General features: G+C 37.6%; 1 protein-coding gene across 2 annotated transcripts in view; it reads right to left on the reverse strand.

Moving 5' to 3' along the window:
* Positions 1 to 8,947: 8,947 nt before the first annotated feature.
* CRYZ (crystallin zeta) overlaps positions 8,948 to 22,048 on the reverse strand; it is a 34,667-nt gene continuing 21,566 nt past the window's right edge. For both annotated transcript variants that reach the window (XM_006146039.3, XM_006146040.3), the window contains exons 5-9: positions 18,398 to 18,449; positions 13,695 to 13,844; positions 10,468 to 10,569; positions 10,274 to 10,369; positions 8,948 to 9,852 (exon numbers count right to left, since the gene is read on the reverse strand). In XM_006146039.3, the coding sequence (XP_006146101.1) occupies positions 9,691 to 9,852; positions 10,274 to 10,369; positions 10,468 to 10,569; positions 13,695 to 13,844; positions 18,398 to 18,449 (562 nt within the window). In that variant the 3' untranslated portion in view covers positions 8,948 to 9,690. The remainder of the gene's footprint in view (positions 9,853 to 10,273; positions 10,370 to 10,467; positions 10,570 to 13,694; positions 13,845 to 18,397; positions 18,450 to 22,048) is intronic.

A 22,048-nucleotide genomic window follows, 5' to 3' on the forward strand; every position in this document is an offset into this window, starting at 1 on the left:
TAGAGAGAGAGAGAGAGAGAGAGAGAGAGGAAGAGAGACCACAAGAAAATTTTACAAGAAAACAAAATGAATCATCTTTCACTCCTTAGACATTTGAGTTTTGTTTTCCTCTAGCAATATGTTAGGTCTTACCGCCACCTCAAGTTGCTTGAGTTCTAGTACAAAAAAAAGAAAGACAAAACACTTCACTCCTCTTAATTAGCAACTTCTTATCATACCAGGCTTCATTCATTCCATCTTCTCTCCTAGCACGAGGTTTGTCGTGATCTGTTTTCATTCACAGTTTTGACATCTGATGAATGGTCCTACATTTCACTTACCCTCCAAGTGGAAAATGCCTTATTTTCTAGTACTGAACACAATGATATATACAAATAATCTGTAATTGAAAGAGTCATTTCCAGAATTACTTGAGAAGGTAATAAGTGGAGAATAAATGGCATGCACAGAAGCACAGGCAGGGGAATGCTGGGTTTGATGGGCAAGTTGGAGGGGAAGGCTGGACAGCACATGTTACACTTGATTGGCTAGAGCTTGAGTAAATGAAGAGAGGTGGTGAAAAAGCAGGAAGCTGGAAGTAGGTTTCATCCAGGGCTAGGTTTCAATGAATAGCTTTTATAGAAGTTTGATGATTCAAGCTTGCTGGCCAACCTAGACTTGGTGGGATGTGAGGGCTGATTAAAGATATTGGACTGAAAGGCAATAAATGATCAATTGAATAAAAATATTGAAGAGCAGGTAAAATTAAAATGAGGGGAAATTACTGCAAGGGCCTAGACGTTTGTGTCCTCCAAAATTCATATGTTACTATGCTAACCCTCAAGGTGAGGGTACTAGAAGGCAGTGCTGTCCTTGGTAGATGATTAGGTTATGAGCATCAGAGAGGCAGTTCTCATTTCTTCAGGTGAGGACACACCAAGAAGGCTCTGTTGATGAACCAGAAAGCACATCCTCATCAGACACTGAAATATAGGAAGGACATCAGTACCTCCATCTTTGAATTCCAGCAACCACAACAATGGGAAATAACTTTTTGTGGTTTATAAATTACCCAGTCTACAGTATTTTGTTATACCAGCTCAAATGGACTAAGATAGTGATTTTAAAGTACTTATGTATATGAAGCTGATTTCCCCCATCTCTAATTATGTTAGAAATAGGTGTGATCGGGGAACCAGCAGTTAGCATAATGGCTATGTCACTGGACTCCACATAGTCGACCGTGGTTCACGTCCCAGACCCAGTGGCTTAAAACTCACGCCGGGCGCGTGTGCATGTGTGCCCAAGATCCCGAGAGGAGAACAGAGGAGAAGGGATTGCAGCATGGTCATCCCCCCTGGGGGGTGATTTCTCACTTTCTGTCTCTCTGTCTCTCTGTCTGTCTGGTGAGTGCACGCGCCCTATAGTGACAAAACCTCTCCAGGAAAAAAAAAAAAAAAAACGAAAGAAATAGGTGTGACCTATACTTTCCCAGTTCTCACTATCTCATAGGCCAAGTGAGGTAATAGCAATAGTAATAATGCAAATTTTATTATTTCGGTGACTTTGGTGTCTGATTAAAGGCATATAGCTCTCTGAAAAATCTTCCCCTAGCATTTCTATTGGTCCCAGAGCTAGTTCTATCAAGTCTATTTTCCCTGATCTGTGACTGCCAAGTAGTGTCTGTCTGCTGCTGCTGGTCTACTTTGCCTTCCAGTCTGGTTGGGGACCTCAAGAGAAGGAAGAATTGAGAATGGCTGCTAGAGGGAGGGGATTAGATATAAATTATCTTCATTCACTGAAGTAGGAAATATAGAAACAGGATTGTTACTAGGGAGAATTCAGTTTGGAACACATCAGTTTTAAGAAGGTTGTGGAAGATGCAAGTGATGAACGTTGATCAATCTAATATATGGCCCTGTGGGCATTGAACAGGTTGGAGTTAATAGCTTGCGAGTCATCAATACACATGTGATATTGAGGCCTGAGTGTAAATGCCACCCAAAAGAAATGCATAGAAAAAAACAAGTCAGAAAGTACAACACATCAACATTTGAGAGGTACATGATGGAAGTCAGATTGGCAAAGGAAACTGAGAATGGTTAAAGGGCATAGCAAAAATGATGTTCTGGAAGTCAGGATGGGAAAGAAATTGAGTTTATTGGAGAAAGGGTGAAGATACAGGAGTCAGGGGATAATTGATATCACAAAGTTCATGCAGAGGCTAGAGCAATGGGATTCATAGAACTCATGCTTAGTAAGAAGGAGGGTCATCACTATCAACCAATCAGGAAAACAGGACAAAAGGATACAAATAATTGTGTAAGTATAAATAGAGTTATTATTTTCTTCATTGTAAAAAAAAAAAATTAGATAAATTGCCTACCATTTGGTAGAACAGAGCTCTGGAAAACAGTGTTCCTCATTTGGCTTACCAGCAGGCTGACAATAAAGAAGTAAAGAATTCCAGCAACTTAAGAGTTTTCGTTTATGTGGAAATGTAGTTTGATAGACATAAAAGGGAACATAATCAGAAAGCACTTGGAAGCGATAGCGATAGGCCTATAAACAAAACTAAGTGAAACCAGCTAATAAACTCAAAACCTACTCTAGAATAAAAGAAACCACAAGACCTGTAAAAACTCAAATTACATGGATAAGCTGTGAAACAGAATCACAGTTTTAATTTCTAAGCAAAACAATATTTCACCAAATGATACAAGGGTACAATTTTGTTAAAATGCATTTGTCACACCTACTAAAAGTGCTTTGATTAGAAGTGATGCTTACAATTGGATTTCAAATGTAATGCTGCAATCAAAATAAACATCCAAAACAAATTGATGAGCCCAAGTTCATCTTGGGTTTTATATTAATCCGAGTTAAGTCTGATAGTTCATTACTAGCAATGTAAACACACAGTTTTCCCCCAAGACCTAATAGTTCTCATCATCTGAAGAACAATTTTATCATTTTACAATAAAATGGAATATTTTCAGAGGACAATTTATTATTTCCAAAATAAGAATAAAAATAAATAAGTCATTATGATCCACTGAGAGCAAATTTAATGCAAATATATACAATTTTATAGAGAATATGTGATGAGAATAAATTATAAATTATTAGTACATGTAAGAATAATTCTGAATTCATAGACATACAATTACAGATGAGTCAAGATAAGTAAATATATTCAGAGATTCAGAGTTACCTATTTTTTTTTATTAAACTCTTTGGGTCCTGTTAATATTTATTATTTAATAAAGTATTGTCCTTAAAGTATTCATTTTAGCTAGTGATTTGATAGTCAGAAACAATTTTTATTGAAAACTTATCTTTGAAAGTGTTTGGAAAGGTAAAAGTGTTGGCAGAAAATACATTATCAACACTAAGACAAGACATTTTGCTAAATATTTACTGGACAGCTCGTGATATTCATAAGCAAATGCAATTCTCTAGAAGTAGAATTATACACCACAAATTCTCTATTTTTTAAACTTGAAATTCTTAATCCTATGCCTTGAACATCTTCCCATGTCAAGAACTATGGTTCTACTTTATCATCATAATATCTACATTTTATTGCACTGGTATGGATGCATTAGCATTTTAATCACCAAACTAATGAAAATGTAGGTTGTTTTCAGTATTTTACTATGATAAGCAATGCTGTAATGAAAACAAATGTGACACATATATGTATAGCCATGTCTCTCTTTGGGATAAATTCCTGTAGTGTAATTAATGAATCAAAGGAGATCCACATTTTTAAATTTAAAGACATTACCTATCTACTCTCCAGAATAAAAACAATTTTATACTTCTATCATTAGTACATGAGAGCCTATTTCTTCTATTGCTAAAGAAGATGAACATTTTTTTCTGTAAATTCACTAGTTATATGTATTTATTCTTATATACATATCCATTCACATCCACTTTTCTTTTGGAGTGTTCTTCATTTACCAGTTAATTCAAATAATTTAATTTAAAGTTAATACTGGAGATATTTTTCTACTACTCCTACTTGTCCTTCTTTCTTTTTTTTTTATAGTTTGGGCTTTAAAAAGTAATGATTTAAGAGGCTGTTCACCTCTCAAGATTATAAAAATACTTTACCATGTCTTTGTAATATATCATTTCATTTGTTATAGATTTTGAGCCATTTTAAAGTTTCTGATGCTAGAGGTGAAGTCAGATGTTAGCTGTTATAATTCATTCTGTTGCTGATAACAGAAATACCTGAATGTGGATGATTTATAAGACTAGAGATTGGACAAACTTGGTGGCATAGCAGTAATACTTCTCAATCAAAACTGGATCCAGATGGGAGATCGAGGGTTTGGTTCCCTGGTCAACCTCTACGCACTTCGTATGTGTGCCCATGATCCTTAATGCTTGTGAAAGCTAGGGGAGCTAGTGTGAGACCCTGAAAAAGGTGCTTATCTATCTCCTTCTCTCTCACAAAGACAAAAATTTTTAAAAAGAGAGAGAGGTTTATTCAGCTTAGAGTTCCAAGATCCAAGGTCCACATCTGGTGATGATCTTATGACTGCATTAAAGCATGGTGGAGGGAAGGAGCTCATGTATCAATGTCTATGTGTCTTTTTCTTATACCTTTTCCTTATAATCATGGAGTTTAATCATAGTTGCCCTGTCTTAATGATCTTAATCCTAATTTCCTTCCAAAGGCTCCACCTTTTAACATCATAGACAAATTAAGTTTTTAATCCTCTTAGTCCTGTCACAACGAAATCTCAGTACATGAATTCTGGGAGGACACATAAACCATAGTACAGGCTTTATTTTTTTCTAAATGAGTAGTCAGTTCTCTTATTGAATAACCTTTTCCCTGACTAAAAAGCCCTTTTTATCATCCACGAAAGCCAGAAGCATTTCTAGACTCTTTCGTTCCACTGGTCTAGTTACTCTTGACCTAATGTAACTGTAGTAACTCTAACTTGGGAAAAAAATATTTGTATCTGCTAGGACTGGTTACATTTTTTCCCCTTAAACAAGACTTTAGGAATATTTTGTCAGGGCCAGCAGGTGGCATGGTGGTTAAGGGTGTTGGACCGAGAGTGGTTTGAGTCCTGGGCCTAGCAGCTTGCCTTCTCACTTTCCCTCTCTTTCTCACTTTCTCTCTCTCTCACTCTGTCCCTCTCTGGTCAAATTGAAATAAATAAATAATTGAATAAAGTTCAATAATTCTTTTTAAAAAAGAAATATTTTGTCATATTTCTAAAAATCCCTATTGAGATTTTGGTGTAAATTACATTGAATTCAAATAATAGAAAGGAAGAATCTTTACATGAATCTGACCAAGAATCTTACTTTGCCTGTTCCTCTATGTTCCTTTTAAAGGTTCTGTACTTTTCTTACAAATTTGATCGCATATAACTTCAATGCTTTTCTTTTTAAAATTATTTAATTTTATTTGTTATTATTATTATTATTATTATTAACCAGAAAGGAGGAAAGTGAGAAAGCAAGTCACCAAGTTTGAGACTCAAACTGTGGTCAGTCACGTGGGAATCCAGCAGTGGATTAACAACAGTGCCACCTGCTGGCCTTATTTCATTGTTTTTTTAAATTATTAATAGTAACAGTAGTAATGTAATTATGATGATATCTTTTTACATGATATTTTCTAACTAATAATTACTCATTTATATTAATTTTGTATATTTATTATGTAATTAACCACCTTTCTGAACTTAGTAATAATTTTTCCTTTTGTTCTCTTACATTTTCAAGGGTTTGAATAATGTAATTGTAAGTAATTTTCTTCTGCATCCTACTTCCCAAGACAAATTTTGTGAAATTTAAAAGAATTTTAAAGGATATCTTTCATTACCAGTAGTTTTAATTAATTTAATTAATTTTGCATAAACATACTACCAGGAAATAAACTTAGCTTTTTTGTTTAGATTAGGAAAGTTCCTTGTGTCAACTATAGTGCCTATACATGAATGTCTTCTCCAGTTCTTAGATAATCTAGCTTTGCTAGGGTCAAATGTTCTTTGAACAGGTATATTGAATAACCTTTTCCCTGACTAAAAAGCCCTTTTTATCATCCACAGCATTTGGTGTAACCCAGGGATTCTTCACTCTCTATTCATTTGCAATGTTTTCTCTGCGATGAACACCGAGAAAGCAAAATTCCCTGCCCTCCTTAATCTGCAGCTGTACTGGAAAAGGAAACCTGCAGTCTCTAAGAAGCATGAGAAAGCAAGAAGATATTGTGACAGATATTGTGCATTGGGCATGGATCTCACCTCTAGCTAGCTCCAATGATTTCTGGGCAGTAAGTGGTCTGGTTTTCCAGACAGTGTAGCTGCTATGTCCTGTGTTAGAAGCACGGACTGAATTGAGACTTTTCCACCTACTCTGTAGTTCATTTGGTTTAGTGGATCAAATGACTGACTCTGGAGTTTGACGTTCCCGATAAATTTAGGCACAGGGTCTCCTGTTACCTTAGTATCTTATACTATTGTAGTCTTTAAGAATATTTTTACATGAAGCTGGGAATGAATAAATTGGGATTCACTTGAGGTTTTTACACATGTTTAATAAGCACCAGTATCATGTAGTGGTTTGGGGATCAGTGTTGAGACTCTCGCTGATAAAGCATATATAGACAGTTCCCGTGCATGATTTAGGGGTCCCTGACACAGACCAAAGTGAACCTAGGTTTTTGTCTATAATAAATTTCCTAGGTTCTTTCCTTGGATAGAGGGAGTTCTCTCAATGTAAGCCCTGTGGAGTAGTGAAATTGTCATATGACACTTTGTAAATGACATTTTTAGAAAGCACTATCATAAAAAATGGCAGCATTAGGAAGAGATGATTACAGATTGAACTGAGGTGTTTTCCTGTCTGTGACGTGTGGTTGAGGATGCTGAGGGAGCTGGGTCAAAATGACCTGATAGTTTTGGCTGTTCTTTCAAGTTATCTTGTGCAGAAAGAAAAGGCTCTTTTTACCGTGAATTGTGAAAGCCTTTGGCACACATATAATTTCTTTCCTCTGTAAAGCTGAGTTAAGGACATTATAAAGTGCTACCTGATCTTTCCCCCCTTTTAGAAGCATCCAAGTTATTTTCACGTCTACGGCCAAGACTACTATGGATAGAGCTAACGAAAGCATCAGAAGTATTACATATAATTGAAAGTCCAAAGCTACACCAAGTGCCTTTCCTCTATGTCACTACATCACCCCTTTGTTGGGTAATGGGTCAACATAAAATCATCGTTTCTTATTTACATTACATATAATTACCAGATTTTTAAGTAAAGATTTCCATCAGTAATGCATTTGGGCCTAACTGAATCTGCCTAAAGAGCAAAGGGTGAGGCTTCCCAGGGAAAGTTTCATCTCAAGGCTACAATGAACCCTACCGTATTTCCAGTCTGCCAGCCTGCTGTACAAATTCGACCTACTAGCTCCGACAATGGCACGAGCAAATCCCTTTAATAAATCTCCTAACTTAGGTATGTCCTATTGATTCTGCTTCTCTGGAGAGCCCTGGCAGACTACCTTATTACTCTAAAATGTTTGACTCTGGTTCTCATCCCTATTCGACTATATAACTCAAGGATATGGACCATTAGAGATTTCTGTATCTTCAAATTCCAGCAGGGTGCCTACCCAGACTCCAAGTACTCAATAAATACTTGTCCTAATGAATGAAAAATCCCCTTCATAAAAGACTGTCAAGTCCAGAGATAGGTGACCACTGAGGCAGAATAATTAATAGGACTAGAAACACTGCCCCCCCCAAGCAAAATGATGCTGGAAAGCAGTATATCAACTCCTACAGAAGCCAGAGGTACAGCAAGCTCGGAAAATCAAAGGCCTAGAATTTAAATGAAGCAGTTTGTGGTTTTGCATCAATAGTCTACTAAAAAGAGTCAGCTGAATTTCAGTTTCCCAGTTATGTCAACTTCACCAAAATGTTTCACCTTGTAGGCCCAAAGTGGCTGGTAGATTTGGTCTCTAATACATTATATGATCCTAAGTCATGAAAGTTTAATAAACAGGGACAGAAACCCAGAAGGGTGAGAGGTGAAATAATGCTTGTTTATTCTAAAGTTATTCTCTATGTGAAGACAGGCATTGGTTGGTGACAGTACCAGCCATAAGCCTAGAGCGATCAACCAAGAATTGAATGAACTTTCAGCTGAGAGCTGGGACAAGAGTAGAACTAGATTTATAAGGAGATTCATGTAGAGAACATATCCGACGCTACATAATCATCAACAGCTTAAGGATTGGCCAGTTTTATCCTTGAAATTAACTGAACTATATACCTATGGGTTGTGAAGTTTAAAGGTGCCTGTATGCTTTAGCTTATTCTATGGATGAAGTAAATGTTGAAGCAGATTAAACTGATTTTTATAAAATAATTATTCCTTCACTTTTGCAAGGAAAGAAATCTTCCAATTTAGAATGCATATAAAATGTAGCCTATAAATCGATGACAGTACTTTAATTTTTTTTCAAAAATGTTATTTTACAGGATAGTTAACCTATACAAGAAACAGTGAATGAACTTGAAAAATACTAATAGGAAAAACACTTCCATTATGGCACACACAGCCAGGAGCCAAGGAGACCCCACAAACTATAGAAATTAGCAGTGCTTTCTGTTCACTATCAAAGTAGGATCCATGATCAAACAAAGAAATCATCACTCAACAAATCACGTTAGGACAAACAACCACTTAATGTTAGAAAAGACAGAAGGGTGTGTTCATATAAACCAAAACAAAACCAAAAAAACAACCAACCAAATTTTATGTCCTTGGATGTAAAATTGTTGGCAGAATCTCTAGAAGGTCATTCCTTTTGTTTAGATAAAGACTTTTAGACAGAGCACTGCTAGGAAGTAACCATTAGGAGTTAAGCATTAGTGATGCAGGGCAAGTGGTATTATGCGAAGACAAATGAGATCAATGCAGGTTGTAATTTTCTATAGACTTTATTTTTTTTAACCATATTTTGAAAACAGGTAGACCATTCTTAATGTGTCAAATTTTGAGCTTATTCATTTAAATATTAGTGTTACCTCCCTCCCCCCTCCCCATTATACAAACAACTAACTCTAAATCTACTCTGGAAATCGAGTCAGTCAAGAAATATGTATTAGGAGACTATGTATCTGGAATCATATCAAATCAAAGGAAACTAATGAATGTCTCTAGACATCATTTATTCTTGCCCTTCAAGAAATTTATAGATCCAGAAGACATTAGTATAGAAAAGGAGTTTTTTTAGTCCAGAAAAATCTTTAGAATGAAATGCAGTTATGGGCTAATCAGAGGCCTAAGAGTCTTTATAAAGAGAAGTAGGCTTGGAAACCCTTGGAAGTTGAGCAGTCTAATTTGGATTAGCATATGTTGTCAAAGATATGGAATTAATCAAACACCAGTTAGGAATTCCTGGAAAGCCTCACAAAGTCAAATGACCCCACTAACATGCTATTTCCTTCTATAACAACTCCTTGATTTTAGAGTGAAAGTATAAAAGATATTGCCAAATATAAGTATTTTTTACTCCACCATCTCTGCTCTCTCCAGAGAAAAATCTTGTTTTCTAATATAAGAAAGTCACTCAATCAAATGAATGTTAATTAAAGGAAAGGCAGTGGAAGTAAAAGTGTGGGGTAAAAAAACTTCTACTTGCAAAGGAAATCCATGAGTTAATCATCATAAGAGAAGAATCATTTTTCCAGTAGCTCCACTGCCATGAATGATATCTTCATGAGCTTGGGCCACCTTCTCCAGTGGAAACTGCGAACCTACTATAGGTTTCAACCAACCAATTTCCATTCCAGCTTCAAGGGCTGAAGCACATTCCTCAAATTCCTCCTAAGGAAAAGAAAATAAAGTTTTTGTAGTGAAACATATGGTTTCATTTTCAGAAACATTACAGGACTTTGCAATCTAAGAGATAAACCAAAGTTTCTTATAAATGTGCAGCTTTTGTGAACTTGTCCAGAATACAGGAAAAAAAAAAATCACACTATATGGGTAGCCAGTATTCCCATTTGCTGTGGTTTACAGAATGCCTCTTGTCCTGTAATATTTATTGACAGTATCCCCTTTCTTTCTCAAAAGTGTTGTGACTTGGACAATTAACTGTATTATCATCCTAGTGATCCTTCTGGTGACTAATCCTTACCCCCTCTAATAAAATAGAACTAAGTTTAACTACTTATATTTTTGGTCTGCCTAACTGGGCAAATTGGATCAGTGTTTAAATCAGCAAAATCAAAATCACTTTTCCTACTTTGGTTGTTGAAAAGAGAGTAGTTCCAATTATACTGGACTCCTTTGTCATGGTGTCTCGTGGGTTTATCTCAATAGGACCTCTGCTGCCAACAACCTATTGTGCAAAAACACATGTCTACAGTTAAAAGAGCACTGCAAAACAGTGTTAAACTGTGATGAAACCTTAAAGTGGTTTAAAAAAAAAAAACTTACTATTACTCGTCCTCCATGTGAAAGAAGATTCAAATCATTGCTAAGATTTACATTAGCTAGCATTTCAATAATCACATTAATTCCTTTTTCACCAACAGATTTCTATATAATAAAAAGAAAATAGAGTAAGATAACAAGTAAAAAATAGCTACTATAGTACCATATGTTTCAGAAATATATTTAAATGACATAAAATTCTACATTTTTAAGACTAATAATGTAAACCTCAAAATGATCTAATTATATAATAATGATATAATTCTAAGGTACCAGCCACAAAATCTGAAACGATAACAAATTTATACTAAATAAATTACTGTAGAGAAAATTTGCCTAAATTTTTAGGTGCTCAATTGACTCGACTTGAGTATAAAATACCTTTTCCTCCATCTTAAAAATGAATTTTCATGGAGAAAAACAACAAATCAAAAATCCAAAACTCCCAGAGGGCTTCTACTTTTATGAAAAAATAAAAAAGAACTGGCCACTTAGTTTTGCAAAATTTTTTCAAGAGTATGAGTATGTGTGTGCTGATACACATTCAATTTTCTTTTAAATGGTTGTGATCTGTGTGACACATTAGTTTTTTTTCTTTTGGTCTCTTGTATATTGGTTCCCAATATCCAAAACAAGCTCTTAAAAAGATATACATATCTACATTGTATTCACTTCATTTTAGCAATGACAACAAAAGTACCTGTGCCAGGCATTGCACGAGGTACCAGGAATGCAAACACAGACATGGAGAATTCAGAACAAAGCTAGGGAAATGGATGGAAAATATTACAATCACAGCTATAAGGTAATAGGCAGAAATAAACTATGGGTTATAGAGAGAAAATGTTAGTCAAATTGCCTGCAATGGTCAGAGGAAATTCCCAGAGATAATGACTTGGATTCTAAGAGATGACTAGGAATTTCCTAACCAAAAAGGAAAGAATATGAGCAAGGGAAGCAAGACAGAGTCAGTCTGGACAGAGGAAACAGGAAAGCACAGGTGTCGACGGCTGAGAACACAAGCACTGGAATGCAAACAGAGCTGGAGTCTGTGTGTACGTGGGAAGGAGAGCTAGCAGGGAAATAGGAGGAAAGAGGACACTGTAAACTTGTACGGATTGTGGAAATACATCTACTGTCACGTTAAAGGAGTTGAACTTTTTGAAAACATCACGTGTTCATTATATGTGCAGACACTTTTTTGAGGCACTGCAAGGGCACTAGAGACCATGAGAGACCAATATTCCGGCTCCATTTTCGTTCTTTTTTTTTGGAGAGGTTTTTGCTATAGGGTGTGTGTGCTCGCCAGACACAGAGAGAGATACAGAAAGTGAGAAATCACCCCCTAGGGGGGATGGCCACATCACAATCCCTTCTTCTTCATTCTCCTCTCCGGATCTTGAGCACACATGCATACGCGCCCAGCGTGAGTTTAAGCCACCAGGTCCGGGACTCAAACCGTGGTCAGCTACATGGGAGTCCAGCGACATAGCCATTACGCTAACTGCTGGTCCCCCATTTTAGTTCTTTTTAGAGCTTTTCTAAAAGGGGAAACTAAATAACTCTGGCAATAACAGAAAAGAGAAAAGTGGATTTTAGCCCAATTAGAAACTGAAGCCTAAACAAAATCTCAGTAGAATAGAGAGGAAGAAAGAGATATTTGTGATAGGTGTGCCCGAGATGAAACTAAGTGAACAAGGTGACCACCTGATAGGTGGGAAGGAGAACGGCTAAGAGGAATAAAACATGAAATGAGGTTTCTGTCTTACGGGACCAGATGAGAGGCAATGTCAGGCAGAAGGATAGCATGAAGGAATGGAACTCATCCCAGAGACAGTTTTGGAAATCAACAGCATGTGAGTAAACATGGAATCCATGGGAGCATGAGATTGATCAGGACGAAATGTCTAGCACCAGAAAAGATAAGAGACCAGGGCAAAAAAAAAACATAAGGAACACCAAAATTTACATAGTGTGAGGAAGGAGACCAAAAGTGAACAGTCAAGGAAGTAAGAAGAGAACCAGTTTCAAGGAAATGTAATCAAGGTCATATGCCTCTGAAAACTCAAATAGAGAACTGAGATGAGAGGAGCAGACTGATCATTACAAGCTTATCAGTGACCTCTGAGAGGCAGGCTAAGTAGCTGGGATATAACCCAAACTGCAGTGAGAGGTGGCAGGAGGTAAGCAAGTCAAGTGTAAGCACTGCTTTTTCAAGACGTTTGGTGGTAAGAGGAGGAAAAAAAGAGGGATGAGATTAAAAGGTGAAGAGGTTTTTTTCTTGAGAGAAGAGATAGTTTAGCAGAAGGAATAAATGGAAAAGATGGAAGCTACAAGACTTCACAGTCTTAAAATGAGATGATGCTAAACAAAAATCATATTCTTAAAATAACTGGCCATCTCTGACCTTTGTAAATATTCTTGGTAATGGTACTAGGAGTAAGTACTGGATCTTGGGTTTCCTGACATATAACAAGAGTGCCTTTGCTCAGTTTTTTTGGCAAGATGATTTAGTGGTAATAAACTCTTACTTTTTTTTTTTTTTTTTCAGTTTGTAATGACCTAGTTTATACAGTACCTGGGGAATTTTAACTCCTTCTAACATGAGGAAATGGTTTGAGGATTAACAAAGTAATCAGTGTCTAGTAAATTGCTACTGCAGTGTAAATGGGGAACTTCAGAATCTCCTTTCTGCTATATCAATAGATTTGCACAACTAACAAAATGCTGCCTTACCAATTTGAGTGAGGTAGTGACTACTCCTCCAAAGCATTTGGTTAAACAAACTTTATCCTCTTGGCTAGACAGATCTAGTTTCTAATCTGTGAATACCTCATCTTCCACAAAAAAATTCACATTACTAAAAATTATATTAAGAATATCTCACCGCTGTAAATATAAAGCTGTTACTTTACTTAAAATGTGATTTGCATTAGAGTACCAGTAAGTTGTAAGCCTCTGAAGAATACCAACGGTTAAGACTCTCAAGAGGCTGTATTTCATTTAATACGCAAAAACAACACAGAAATAATAATAAAGATTGAAAAATTAAACATCTCTGCTTTTCAAATTAATAAAAGCTTTAAAACATACATAGGCACAAAAACACAGATATTCAAAGAGAGGAAACAAACGGCTCTAAGTGAAGAGTTGGTAGAAGATCTTATAAAAAACCATGTTGATCTCTAAGGAATAAAGTTTAATTTTTATAAAATCATAGAAAATTTTACCTTAATTTTATCAATATAATTAACTTCTCTGTGATCAAACACTTCATGGGCTCCATTTTGCAAAACAGTCCTTCGTCCTTCCTCAGTACCGCCTGTGCCCAGAACCTTTAAACCATAAGCTCTAGCAATCTGGCATGCTGCTATTCCAACCTGAGAAACAAAATATAATACAGTAGTTATATTCTCTGTATCCCTGAAAATATTTACTAAATATAGACCAATGAACTTAACATTTGTCTAGGACCTATCATATCCTTAAGGAACTTAGAGTAATATAAATGAAGAAATAAGCAAGATACCTAAGTTTTATTGAGCACTTACGATGTTCCATACAAATGCTCTCTACATATTGCTTTATTTCTCCTCACGATGACTCCATAAAGTAGATACTATTATTGTCCCTACAGTACAGAAGAGGGAGCTGAAGCTTCAAAATATAAATAACCTGTCCAAGTCTCATACAGAGATGGAAACAGGAGGTAGACTAAAGCAGGCTACAGAACTTGATTTTTTAACCACTGCACCAAAATATCACATAGCATCTGCATTATGCAGGTACAGGGCTTAGAGATAAGTGGAACCTGCTCATTGACTTTATACTTTTGGTAAATAGCAACTACTTTATAACAAATGTAAGATCTTACCATTTAAGTAGAAGAGACAGGTACATGGGCAAATTCATTTACTCATGCATACACTGAACATTTATTGAGTGCTTACTATGTGCTAGACCTGCTAGTTAATAAAAAGAATTATATCCTAAGGAGGAGGAAAGATAATAAACATATAAGCAAATACCTGAGGATCATAATTCAGAAAACAATTGCTAAGAAAAAAAAAAAACAAACAACACCTGCCTTTGTGTTACAAAGAGATAGGAAATATTAGGAAATATGGCGGCTTGGGTTATCACAAAGGCCACACTGAAGAAATGAGACCGAAAGGAAATAAAGAACAAGACATGTGAGCTTGTGGGCAGCCAGGTGGAGGATGCTGTAGTCAGGCTGAGCTGCTATGGCTAACAACCTGGTATGGTACGAATGCACTTGGAGTGTTCAAAGTACAGAAATGGGGTCAATATGGCTCAGAGACAAAAAACTAAGGCCTGAGAGGTAGAGGCCAAGTCACACAGGGCCTGAGAGGTGAAGGTAAAGGCTTCAGTTTACAGTTAGAGCTATGCAGAATCGCTGTAAAGCTTAAGCAGGGAGTGGTATAATCAACTGAGACTTTAAAAAGGCCATTTCAATTCTAAGTGAGGCACAAAGAAGGTGGCAGGGAAGATGCGAATAGGAGGATGAGTTCATAGTTGGTACAATAGTCCAGATAAGCAATGAAGCTGGTTCCAGTTAAGGTGTTGGTATTGGAAGAGTTTAGAGATTAGGTCATGAGACTCCCACATGGAGTGAATATGGGAAGAAAAAGTCAGGATGTCTCTCAGGTCCTTGGCCAGATTAACTGGGTAACTTTTTTTTTTTTTTTTTTTTTTTTATCGTTACATTGAGACCAGCAGATGGCATAATGGTTTTGTTGCTGGACTGCCATTAGTCGACAATGGTCGTCCCACACCCAGCAGCTTAAAACTCACCAGGTGCATGTGCATGCAAGCCCAAAATCCCAAGAGAAGAATGGAGGAAAAGGGATTGTGGCTTAGCCATCCTGTCTGGGGGGGTGCTGTCTTGCTTTCTGTCTGTCTGTCTTTCTCTGTCTCCCCAGCAAGTACATGTGCCCTATAGCAAAAATGTCTCTAAATAAACAGTTACAATTTTTAAAAAGAGTTATTTATTTAATTTTATTTATAATCATTATTATTTTTTAAATTCCTATAGGGCACACACACTCACCAGAGACAGACAGAGAGGGAAAGTGGAAAAGCAAGCCACCCACCTCTGGGACTTGAACCACTGTCAGCCATGCCTTAACCATTACACCACCTGCTGGTCCCTTAACTGGGTCTCTTAATTGAGATGAGGAACACTGGAGAGCATCAAGTTTGTGAAAATATCAAGAATTCATTCATTCTGCACATGCTGAGCTGGATAGTGTCACCGAAGTGAAGCAGTCTAGTAATCAGCTGAACATGGATATTGATGCAAAAGAATTCAGAGCTGGAGATATAGATTTAAGATTCGTCATCTTATAGATTATACTTAAAAGCCCTGAGATGAAATCACTAGAACACCAGGTAAAAGTGCTTAGCATAAAAAAGAAATAAAAGTAATTTAGGAATATAGATAAAAGAGCAATTATTTAAATACTACAAAATGAATGGTACAGGTTAGTGAACATACATTTAGGGCAGAGTTTCTCAGCCTTGGCACTACTGACATTTTTGAGCCAGATCATTTTGTGCTATAAGATGCTATCTTGTGCATTGAAGGATGTTTGACAGCATCCTTGGCTTCTACCCATAAGATACCAGAACCCCCTTCTCCAACTGTGACACCCAAAATGATCTCTAGCATTGCCAAAGGGGATTGGTAGAAAATCAGCCCCTACTGATAACCACTGAGTTAGAGGAAAGATTTGGTTGGGTGTAATAAGAAAGAACTAAAAAGAAAAATGATGAAAGAAACTAATTAAAATTGTAACAGACGCACAAGTCTTGGGCCTGAAATGAATCTTAAAGATTGTGTGGCATATGGGCTTGATGTGCCTGGACTCACTGGTGGAGATCTGTTTGATTTAACTGAAACAAAAAACAAATACATGGACCTCACTGTCTGACTAAGGGAAGCAACATCCAATTAGATGAAATAAAATACCCTCTGGGGTTGTCCTGATTGATTTTTGTTACTTTAATTTTCAATTAAAAAAAACCAGATCTCTAATAAAAGTACATTTTAAACTAAAGACTTAATGTAAATATGTGTGCTAATGTTCTAAGTACTTTAAAGGTGCTCTCTCAACAGCTGTCTTAAAAGCCACATATATTCTGTTCTTGTTAACAATTGGCCCAGCAATACTCATTTAACGGATTATGTACCATTATGTGTCAACTATTTTCCTTCCACTTATTTTGCTAACACTAAAATAGGGCACTCCCCGCCAACGTATCTGGATAATAGCTGTGTTCATAAATTCCACACCACTTTAAACACACAACATAATCCCACAGAAATTTGAATTAAATGAGGACAGGAAGTACAAACAGAGGCAAGGCAAAACCCAGTACTGCGTTTCTCTCTGATAGGGCAGGGAGGATCAGAAGCGCTTCACACACCAGGTCGCCAGCCTACCCCTGCCAGCCAAGGATTTAACAAACTCAGCCAGCTCAGAGAACAGTGTGGATTTTACCATTAAAAAAAAAAAAAAAAATCATGGTGAAGCGACTAGGCTTTATACAAGAGGGTAAAGGGAATAAAAGAGATTTTCTTTAAACTCGTTTCTCTCTTTCCTACTAAAGTTTCCCTTCTATATAGAGCATAGGTTAGTTCTTTGAAAGCCAGAGCAATTTAAATAAATGCATGTATTTGATAGACCATTTAGTTATTTAGGGTTAAGTTCAATTTAACCCCAAAATACCCTCTTTTGAGAAGCTAAACAATGGGATTTTTGGCAAAGCGTATCTGTCACATGCTCAAGCCCCTTAAAGACAATCTCGGTGTTTTTCAGTAAACAGTCTGATCTGTGAAATCCTTCAGAATTGATCTATTTAAGGTCTGCAGGAAGCTAGGTGAGGAGCCTTGTGATTCATCCATCTAAAGAAACAAAGAGACAAAACGGACTGAATTCTCTATATTAACCTGACCACTGTTAGAGGTAAAATTCAGTTTCAGGATAGCACTTATTGGTCAGTGCCATATAATACGGTACTTCTTTCAATCTATACTCCAGAGTACACAGTGCTCTGTAAGCGTTAACCAGAGTCCTCAAGGTGAGCCGTCTCACCCCGGGCCCTTCATTTTAAAAATTCGAACTCTTATCTCCAAAATTTCTAAAGCCGCTGCATGCAGAAGAGAGGTCATGTGGATTTCTTGTTAAATTCCAACCTCAGAGCTCTAACTTGTCCTCTAAGCTCTCGAGAAACAGATTGGCAGCCGGTGTCTCGGAGAGGTTTCTGACAGCATGCACTGGGTGATTTCACCAAAGGGCTTATTTTATAAATTCTGAGTCCCCTCTTCCCCCAGACATTAGCATTTTAAGCCACGAATTGTGTTAAGGACACAGCTGTACACTGTGCACTTTACAAACGCCATCAAAGAGCAGCGTACAGGCAGAGGAAGGGAGATAGGAAGGGCTAAGGAGTGCAGGGTGGCTTTGCAGTGCCTTCTGGGGCAACACAAGTAGAGCTTTAATGAGCCAAGTTGTTTGTTTTTTTAATCAAAGGGAATAGAAAATTGTTATTAACCTTAAGAACCGTTTAAAATTCTAAATAAATGTTCTTATAACATATGCTCCTTGAAGGAGGAAACATGGCCTGTTTATCTTGGTCCACACCCGATACAGGTAGAAAACCTAATACATACATTTCTGATGGCATGGTCTGTTGAATTTATTGAACAAGAAATGCTAAAGTAAGGACAAAGAATCACCTTCAGAAGATCAAATTTTAAAAAGCTCCACTACATAAAAGAAAGAAAAAAAAACCTTTAACTATATTTATAAATTTTGCTTTTTAAAATTATTTAAGGAACTAAAATGTGAAACCCATAAACCCGAGCTCACTTAAAAGTAAAACAAATAAAAAAAAAAAAAATACTTACTCCTCCACTAGCTCCGTGAACCAGAACACTTTCTCCAGCCTTCACACGGGCCCTGCACAAGAAAGCATACAGATTCCTTCTTAGTTTTTGAAGCTAAGTTCAGGCATTTCTCATTCTTTAAGGAATTTCTACTAATCTTAGCTCAGCTAACGTTTACCCTAAGAGCAAATGCATCCTGACATACAATCCAAGATATTCTCTAAACTCCACATGAGCCAACGATGGTTCTACAGAGCCACAGATAAAAGAAAATCTTCAATTCCCTTAGTAATTCTACAAATGTCTCCTGGCGGTCTCTATGTGGCAGGGACTGTGCTGGATGCAGGAATCATACAATGGTCTCCTTCTGCGAGGCTGCAGCCCTGGTGGGTTTGTTCAGTAACACTGCTGAGCTAAGGGGAACTGGAGTCACTCTCTCCCACACAGTCCCATAGAAAGTGTCTAAGGCAGGTTTATTATTACTCAGTCTTTATTCTATTGTTCAGAGTAATGCCCAAGTAAACATAACAGCTTTTTTTTTTTTTTTTTTGGCTAGGGGTAAGAAAATATTTCTACCATTCCACATCTTTGAACACCAGTCTGCACCTGCCTCTAAGCTCTCATTTCCAAAAGCTATGCTGAGTCGCAATAGTAAGAAAGAAGGAAATAGAATAAATCCTGTCACAAAGGTTCCATGTCACCTCTTCCCCCAAAAAGTGTCCAGGTCCTCTGGTGAAATGACATGTGCTTTTTACTCCTGGCTTATACTTCTACTTTCCTATTAAAGACTTAAAATAAGGAGCATGCCACCAGCCAGCTAGGGGGATGTTTAACTACTGTAGATGGACAAGTGCTAATGTCACAGCTGGCAGATGCTGTGTCATCCAGACCTGACTCTCAGGGAGGATCTCTTGTCTCTAGAACGATGTGGGGCAAGCACACTGTAGAGATAGGTATGCTCAATATGGAAATGAGAACTGAGTAACCAGAGGCTTGTCCATGGCTGTGTGCCAATAGCTAACAAATGGCTCCTACGCTTTTGCTTGGAGATAAAGGGATTGAGGACAATGAGAAACTGAGGGTTTGACTGACAAACTGAGGTAACTATTACTGGAAAAATTAGACATTTAAAATGCAAAGTACAGGGACCAGCAGTTGGCGTAATGGCTATGTCGCTGGACTCCCATGTAGTTGACTGCAGTTTGAGTCCCAGACCTGGTAGCCTAAACTCATGCCAGGCAAGGGACTGCGGAGTGGCCATCCCCTCTGGGAGGTAATTTTTCACTTTCTGTCTCCCTGTCTCTTTCTGGCAAGCGCATGTACTGTAGAGCAAAAACTTCTCCAAAAAAAAAAAAAAAGTAAAGTACAAATGTAAAGGGTAGGATTACTAGTATAATACTATGGGATATAAAATACTAATAAATACCTTTTTAAAAACTTATAAACAACCATTCAAACACTAAGAACACATTCTCTGAAATCTTCAGGCCTAGGATATGGGGGAAAAGTAGGCAAACCCTCTATGGGATTCCCACTACTACAAATCTTCTGTCCTGGTATAACGTCACTGTGATGGTTTAGGAATCCATTTGATTGTGCCAAGGTGCCCCAATGTGTGTTCAAACATTACTCTGAATATTTCAATGCGGGTATCTTTTAGATAAGATTAATATTAATTTAAAAATGGATTTTAAAAATGGTTATTATAGTCAGAGAGCACATGTGCTCATCAGGGAGAGACAGAGAGAAACAGCGTGAAAGAAAATACCCTCCAATAACGCATGGTCACACTGTAATCCCTGCTTCATTTCTCTACTCTTGGGATTTCAGGAAAGCACATATATTCACCTAACACATTTTTCAAGCAATTAGGTCTGGAATTCCAATAGCTCAGGTCAGCTATGTGGGATCTAGTTTCCTTAGCCATTAGGCCACAGGGCTGCCCCATAAACTGGTGGATTTGAGTATAATAGATTCCCCTCTAATTACCTTTAATCCAATCAATCAAAGGCTGTGTAGAACAAAGACTGACATCTCCTACGTAAGAGGGAATTCTTTTTTTTTTTTTTTTCTGGATAGGTTTTTCTATAGGGTGCATACACGTGCCAGAAAGACAGAGAGACATAAAGCGAGTAATCACCCTCTCAGGGGGAAGGCCACACTGCAACCCCTATTCCTCAATTCTCCTCTCAGGATCCAAGAGGGAATTCTGCCTACAGACTGCCTCTGCACTTAAACCACAGCTCTTCCTGTGTCTCTAGCCTGCTGGCCTTCCTCATTAGGTTTTAGAACCAACAGGCCTCTACCATTTTTTGAGCTAATGCTTCAAAATCAATCAACTGACCAATCAATCTGTGTGTGCGATTGATGATTTTAAGGAATATATATATATATATGTGCATGTACGCACAAGGAGTCTTCAAAAAATTCATGAAAAACATGCATTAATAAAAGAAATAATGCATGGATTTCAAACACTTTTTTACACCACATAAACTCATACTTTAATACTCCCTTTCAATTTATTTTCTGAAGTCCTCTCGTGTGTGTGTGTGTGTGTGTGTGAGAGAGAGAGAGAGAGAGAGAAAGAGAGAGAGAGAGAAAGAGAGAGGCAGGGAGAGAGAGAAATACTGTTAATTTTAGGTGTCAACTGGGCTAGATTAAGGGATAACTAGTGAGCTGCTTAGTATTTCTGGGTGTGTCTATGAACGTTTTTCCAGAGGAGACTGGCATGTAATCAGTGGACTGGGCGGGGACGATCTGCCCTCAATGTAGGTGGGCACCATCTAATCAGCTGGGCACTCAGGTAGAACCAAAATGGCAAAGGAAGGATAATTCCATCTCTCTCCTAAAACTGGGACATCGTTTTCCTCCTGCCCTTGGGCTTCAGACCCTTAGGCTTGGACTCCAGGACTTGCACCTCCACACTACCTCGCCCCAGTGGAGTTCTCTGGCTTTTAGCCTCTGACTGAGAGTTACACCACTGGCTTCCCTGAGCTACGCTACTGGCATCCTAGGGTCTGCAGTTTGCAGATGGCCTGTCATGAAACCTTTCAGTCTCCATAATCAGGTGAGTCACCTAATAGGTCCTCTCCTTTATTCTTCTCCCTCTCTCAATTCCTTTCTCTTAGATAAACACACACAACTCCAGTTGGTCCTCTCCCTCTGGAAAGTCCTAATACAATATACAATGACACACATATACAATCTGTGGATTCCGCTTCTCCAGAGAACCCTAACATAATCATCTTCCCCTGGGAATTATGGCAGAGGCCTAGGCACTTGGCCTGGCCTTCCAGATTGCTGTCCCCTACTGTCTCCTAGTCACCGAAGACTCTAATATCCAGCACACAGGCTTTCTTCTCCACCCCAAATCCAGTCCCAATCTTGATTTCAATATTCACCAGGCAGAAAATCTAGCATCACAACTCCTAAACTCTCCACATTAGCCACTCTCTCCCACAGCTTAATCTGGTAAATACTAACAACCTTTCAACCTAGGAATTATTGAACATCAATAAACAACATGATGACAATAATGTATCTGAGTGCTGTAAGCTTTTGATTCTCTAAACCTCTCTTCAACTAAAGAGAATACTGTCTCTCAGCTGCTCCACTTGTGCCTACTTGCTGCTCTCCTGGTCTCACCTCCTCCCCTATTCAGCCTAGACT

Source organism: Tupaia chinensis, unplaced genomic scaffold, assembly GCF_000334495.1.
Source record: "Tupaia chinensis unplaced genomic scaffold, TupChi_1.0 Scaffold000164_1, whole genome shotgun sequence".
Lineage (NCBI taxonomy): Eukaryota > Metazoa > Chordata > Mammalia > Scandentia > Tupaiidae > Tupaia > Tupaia belangeri.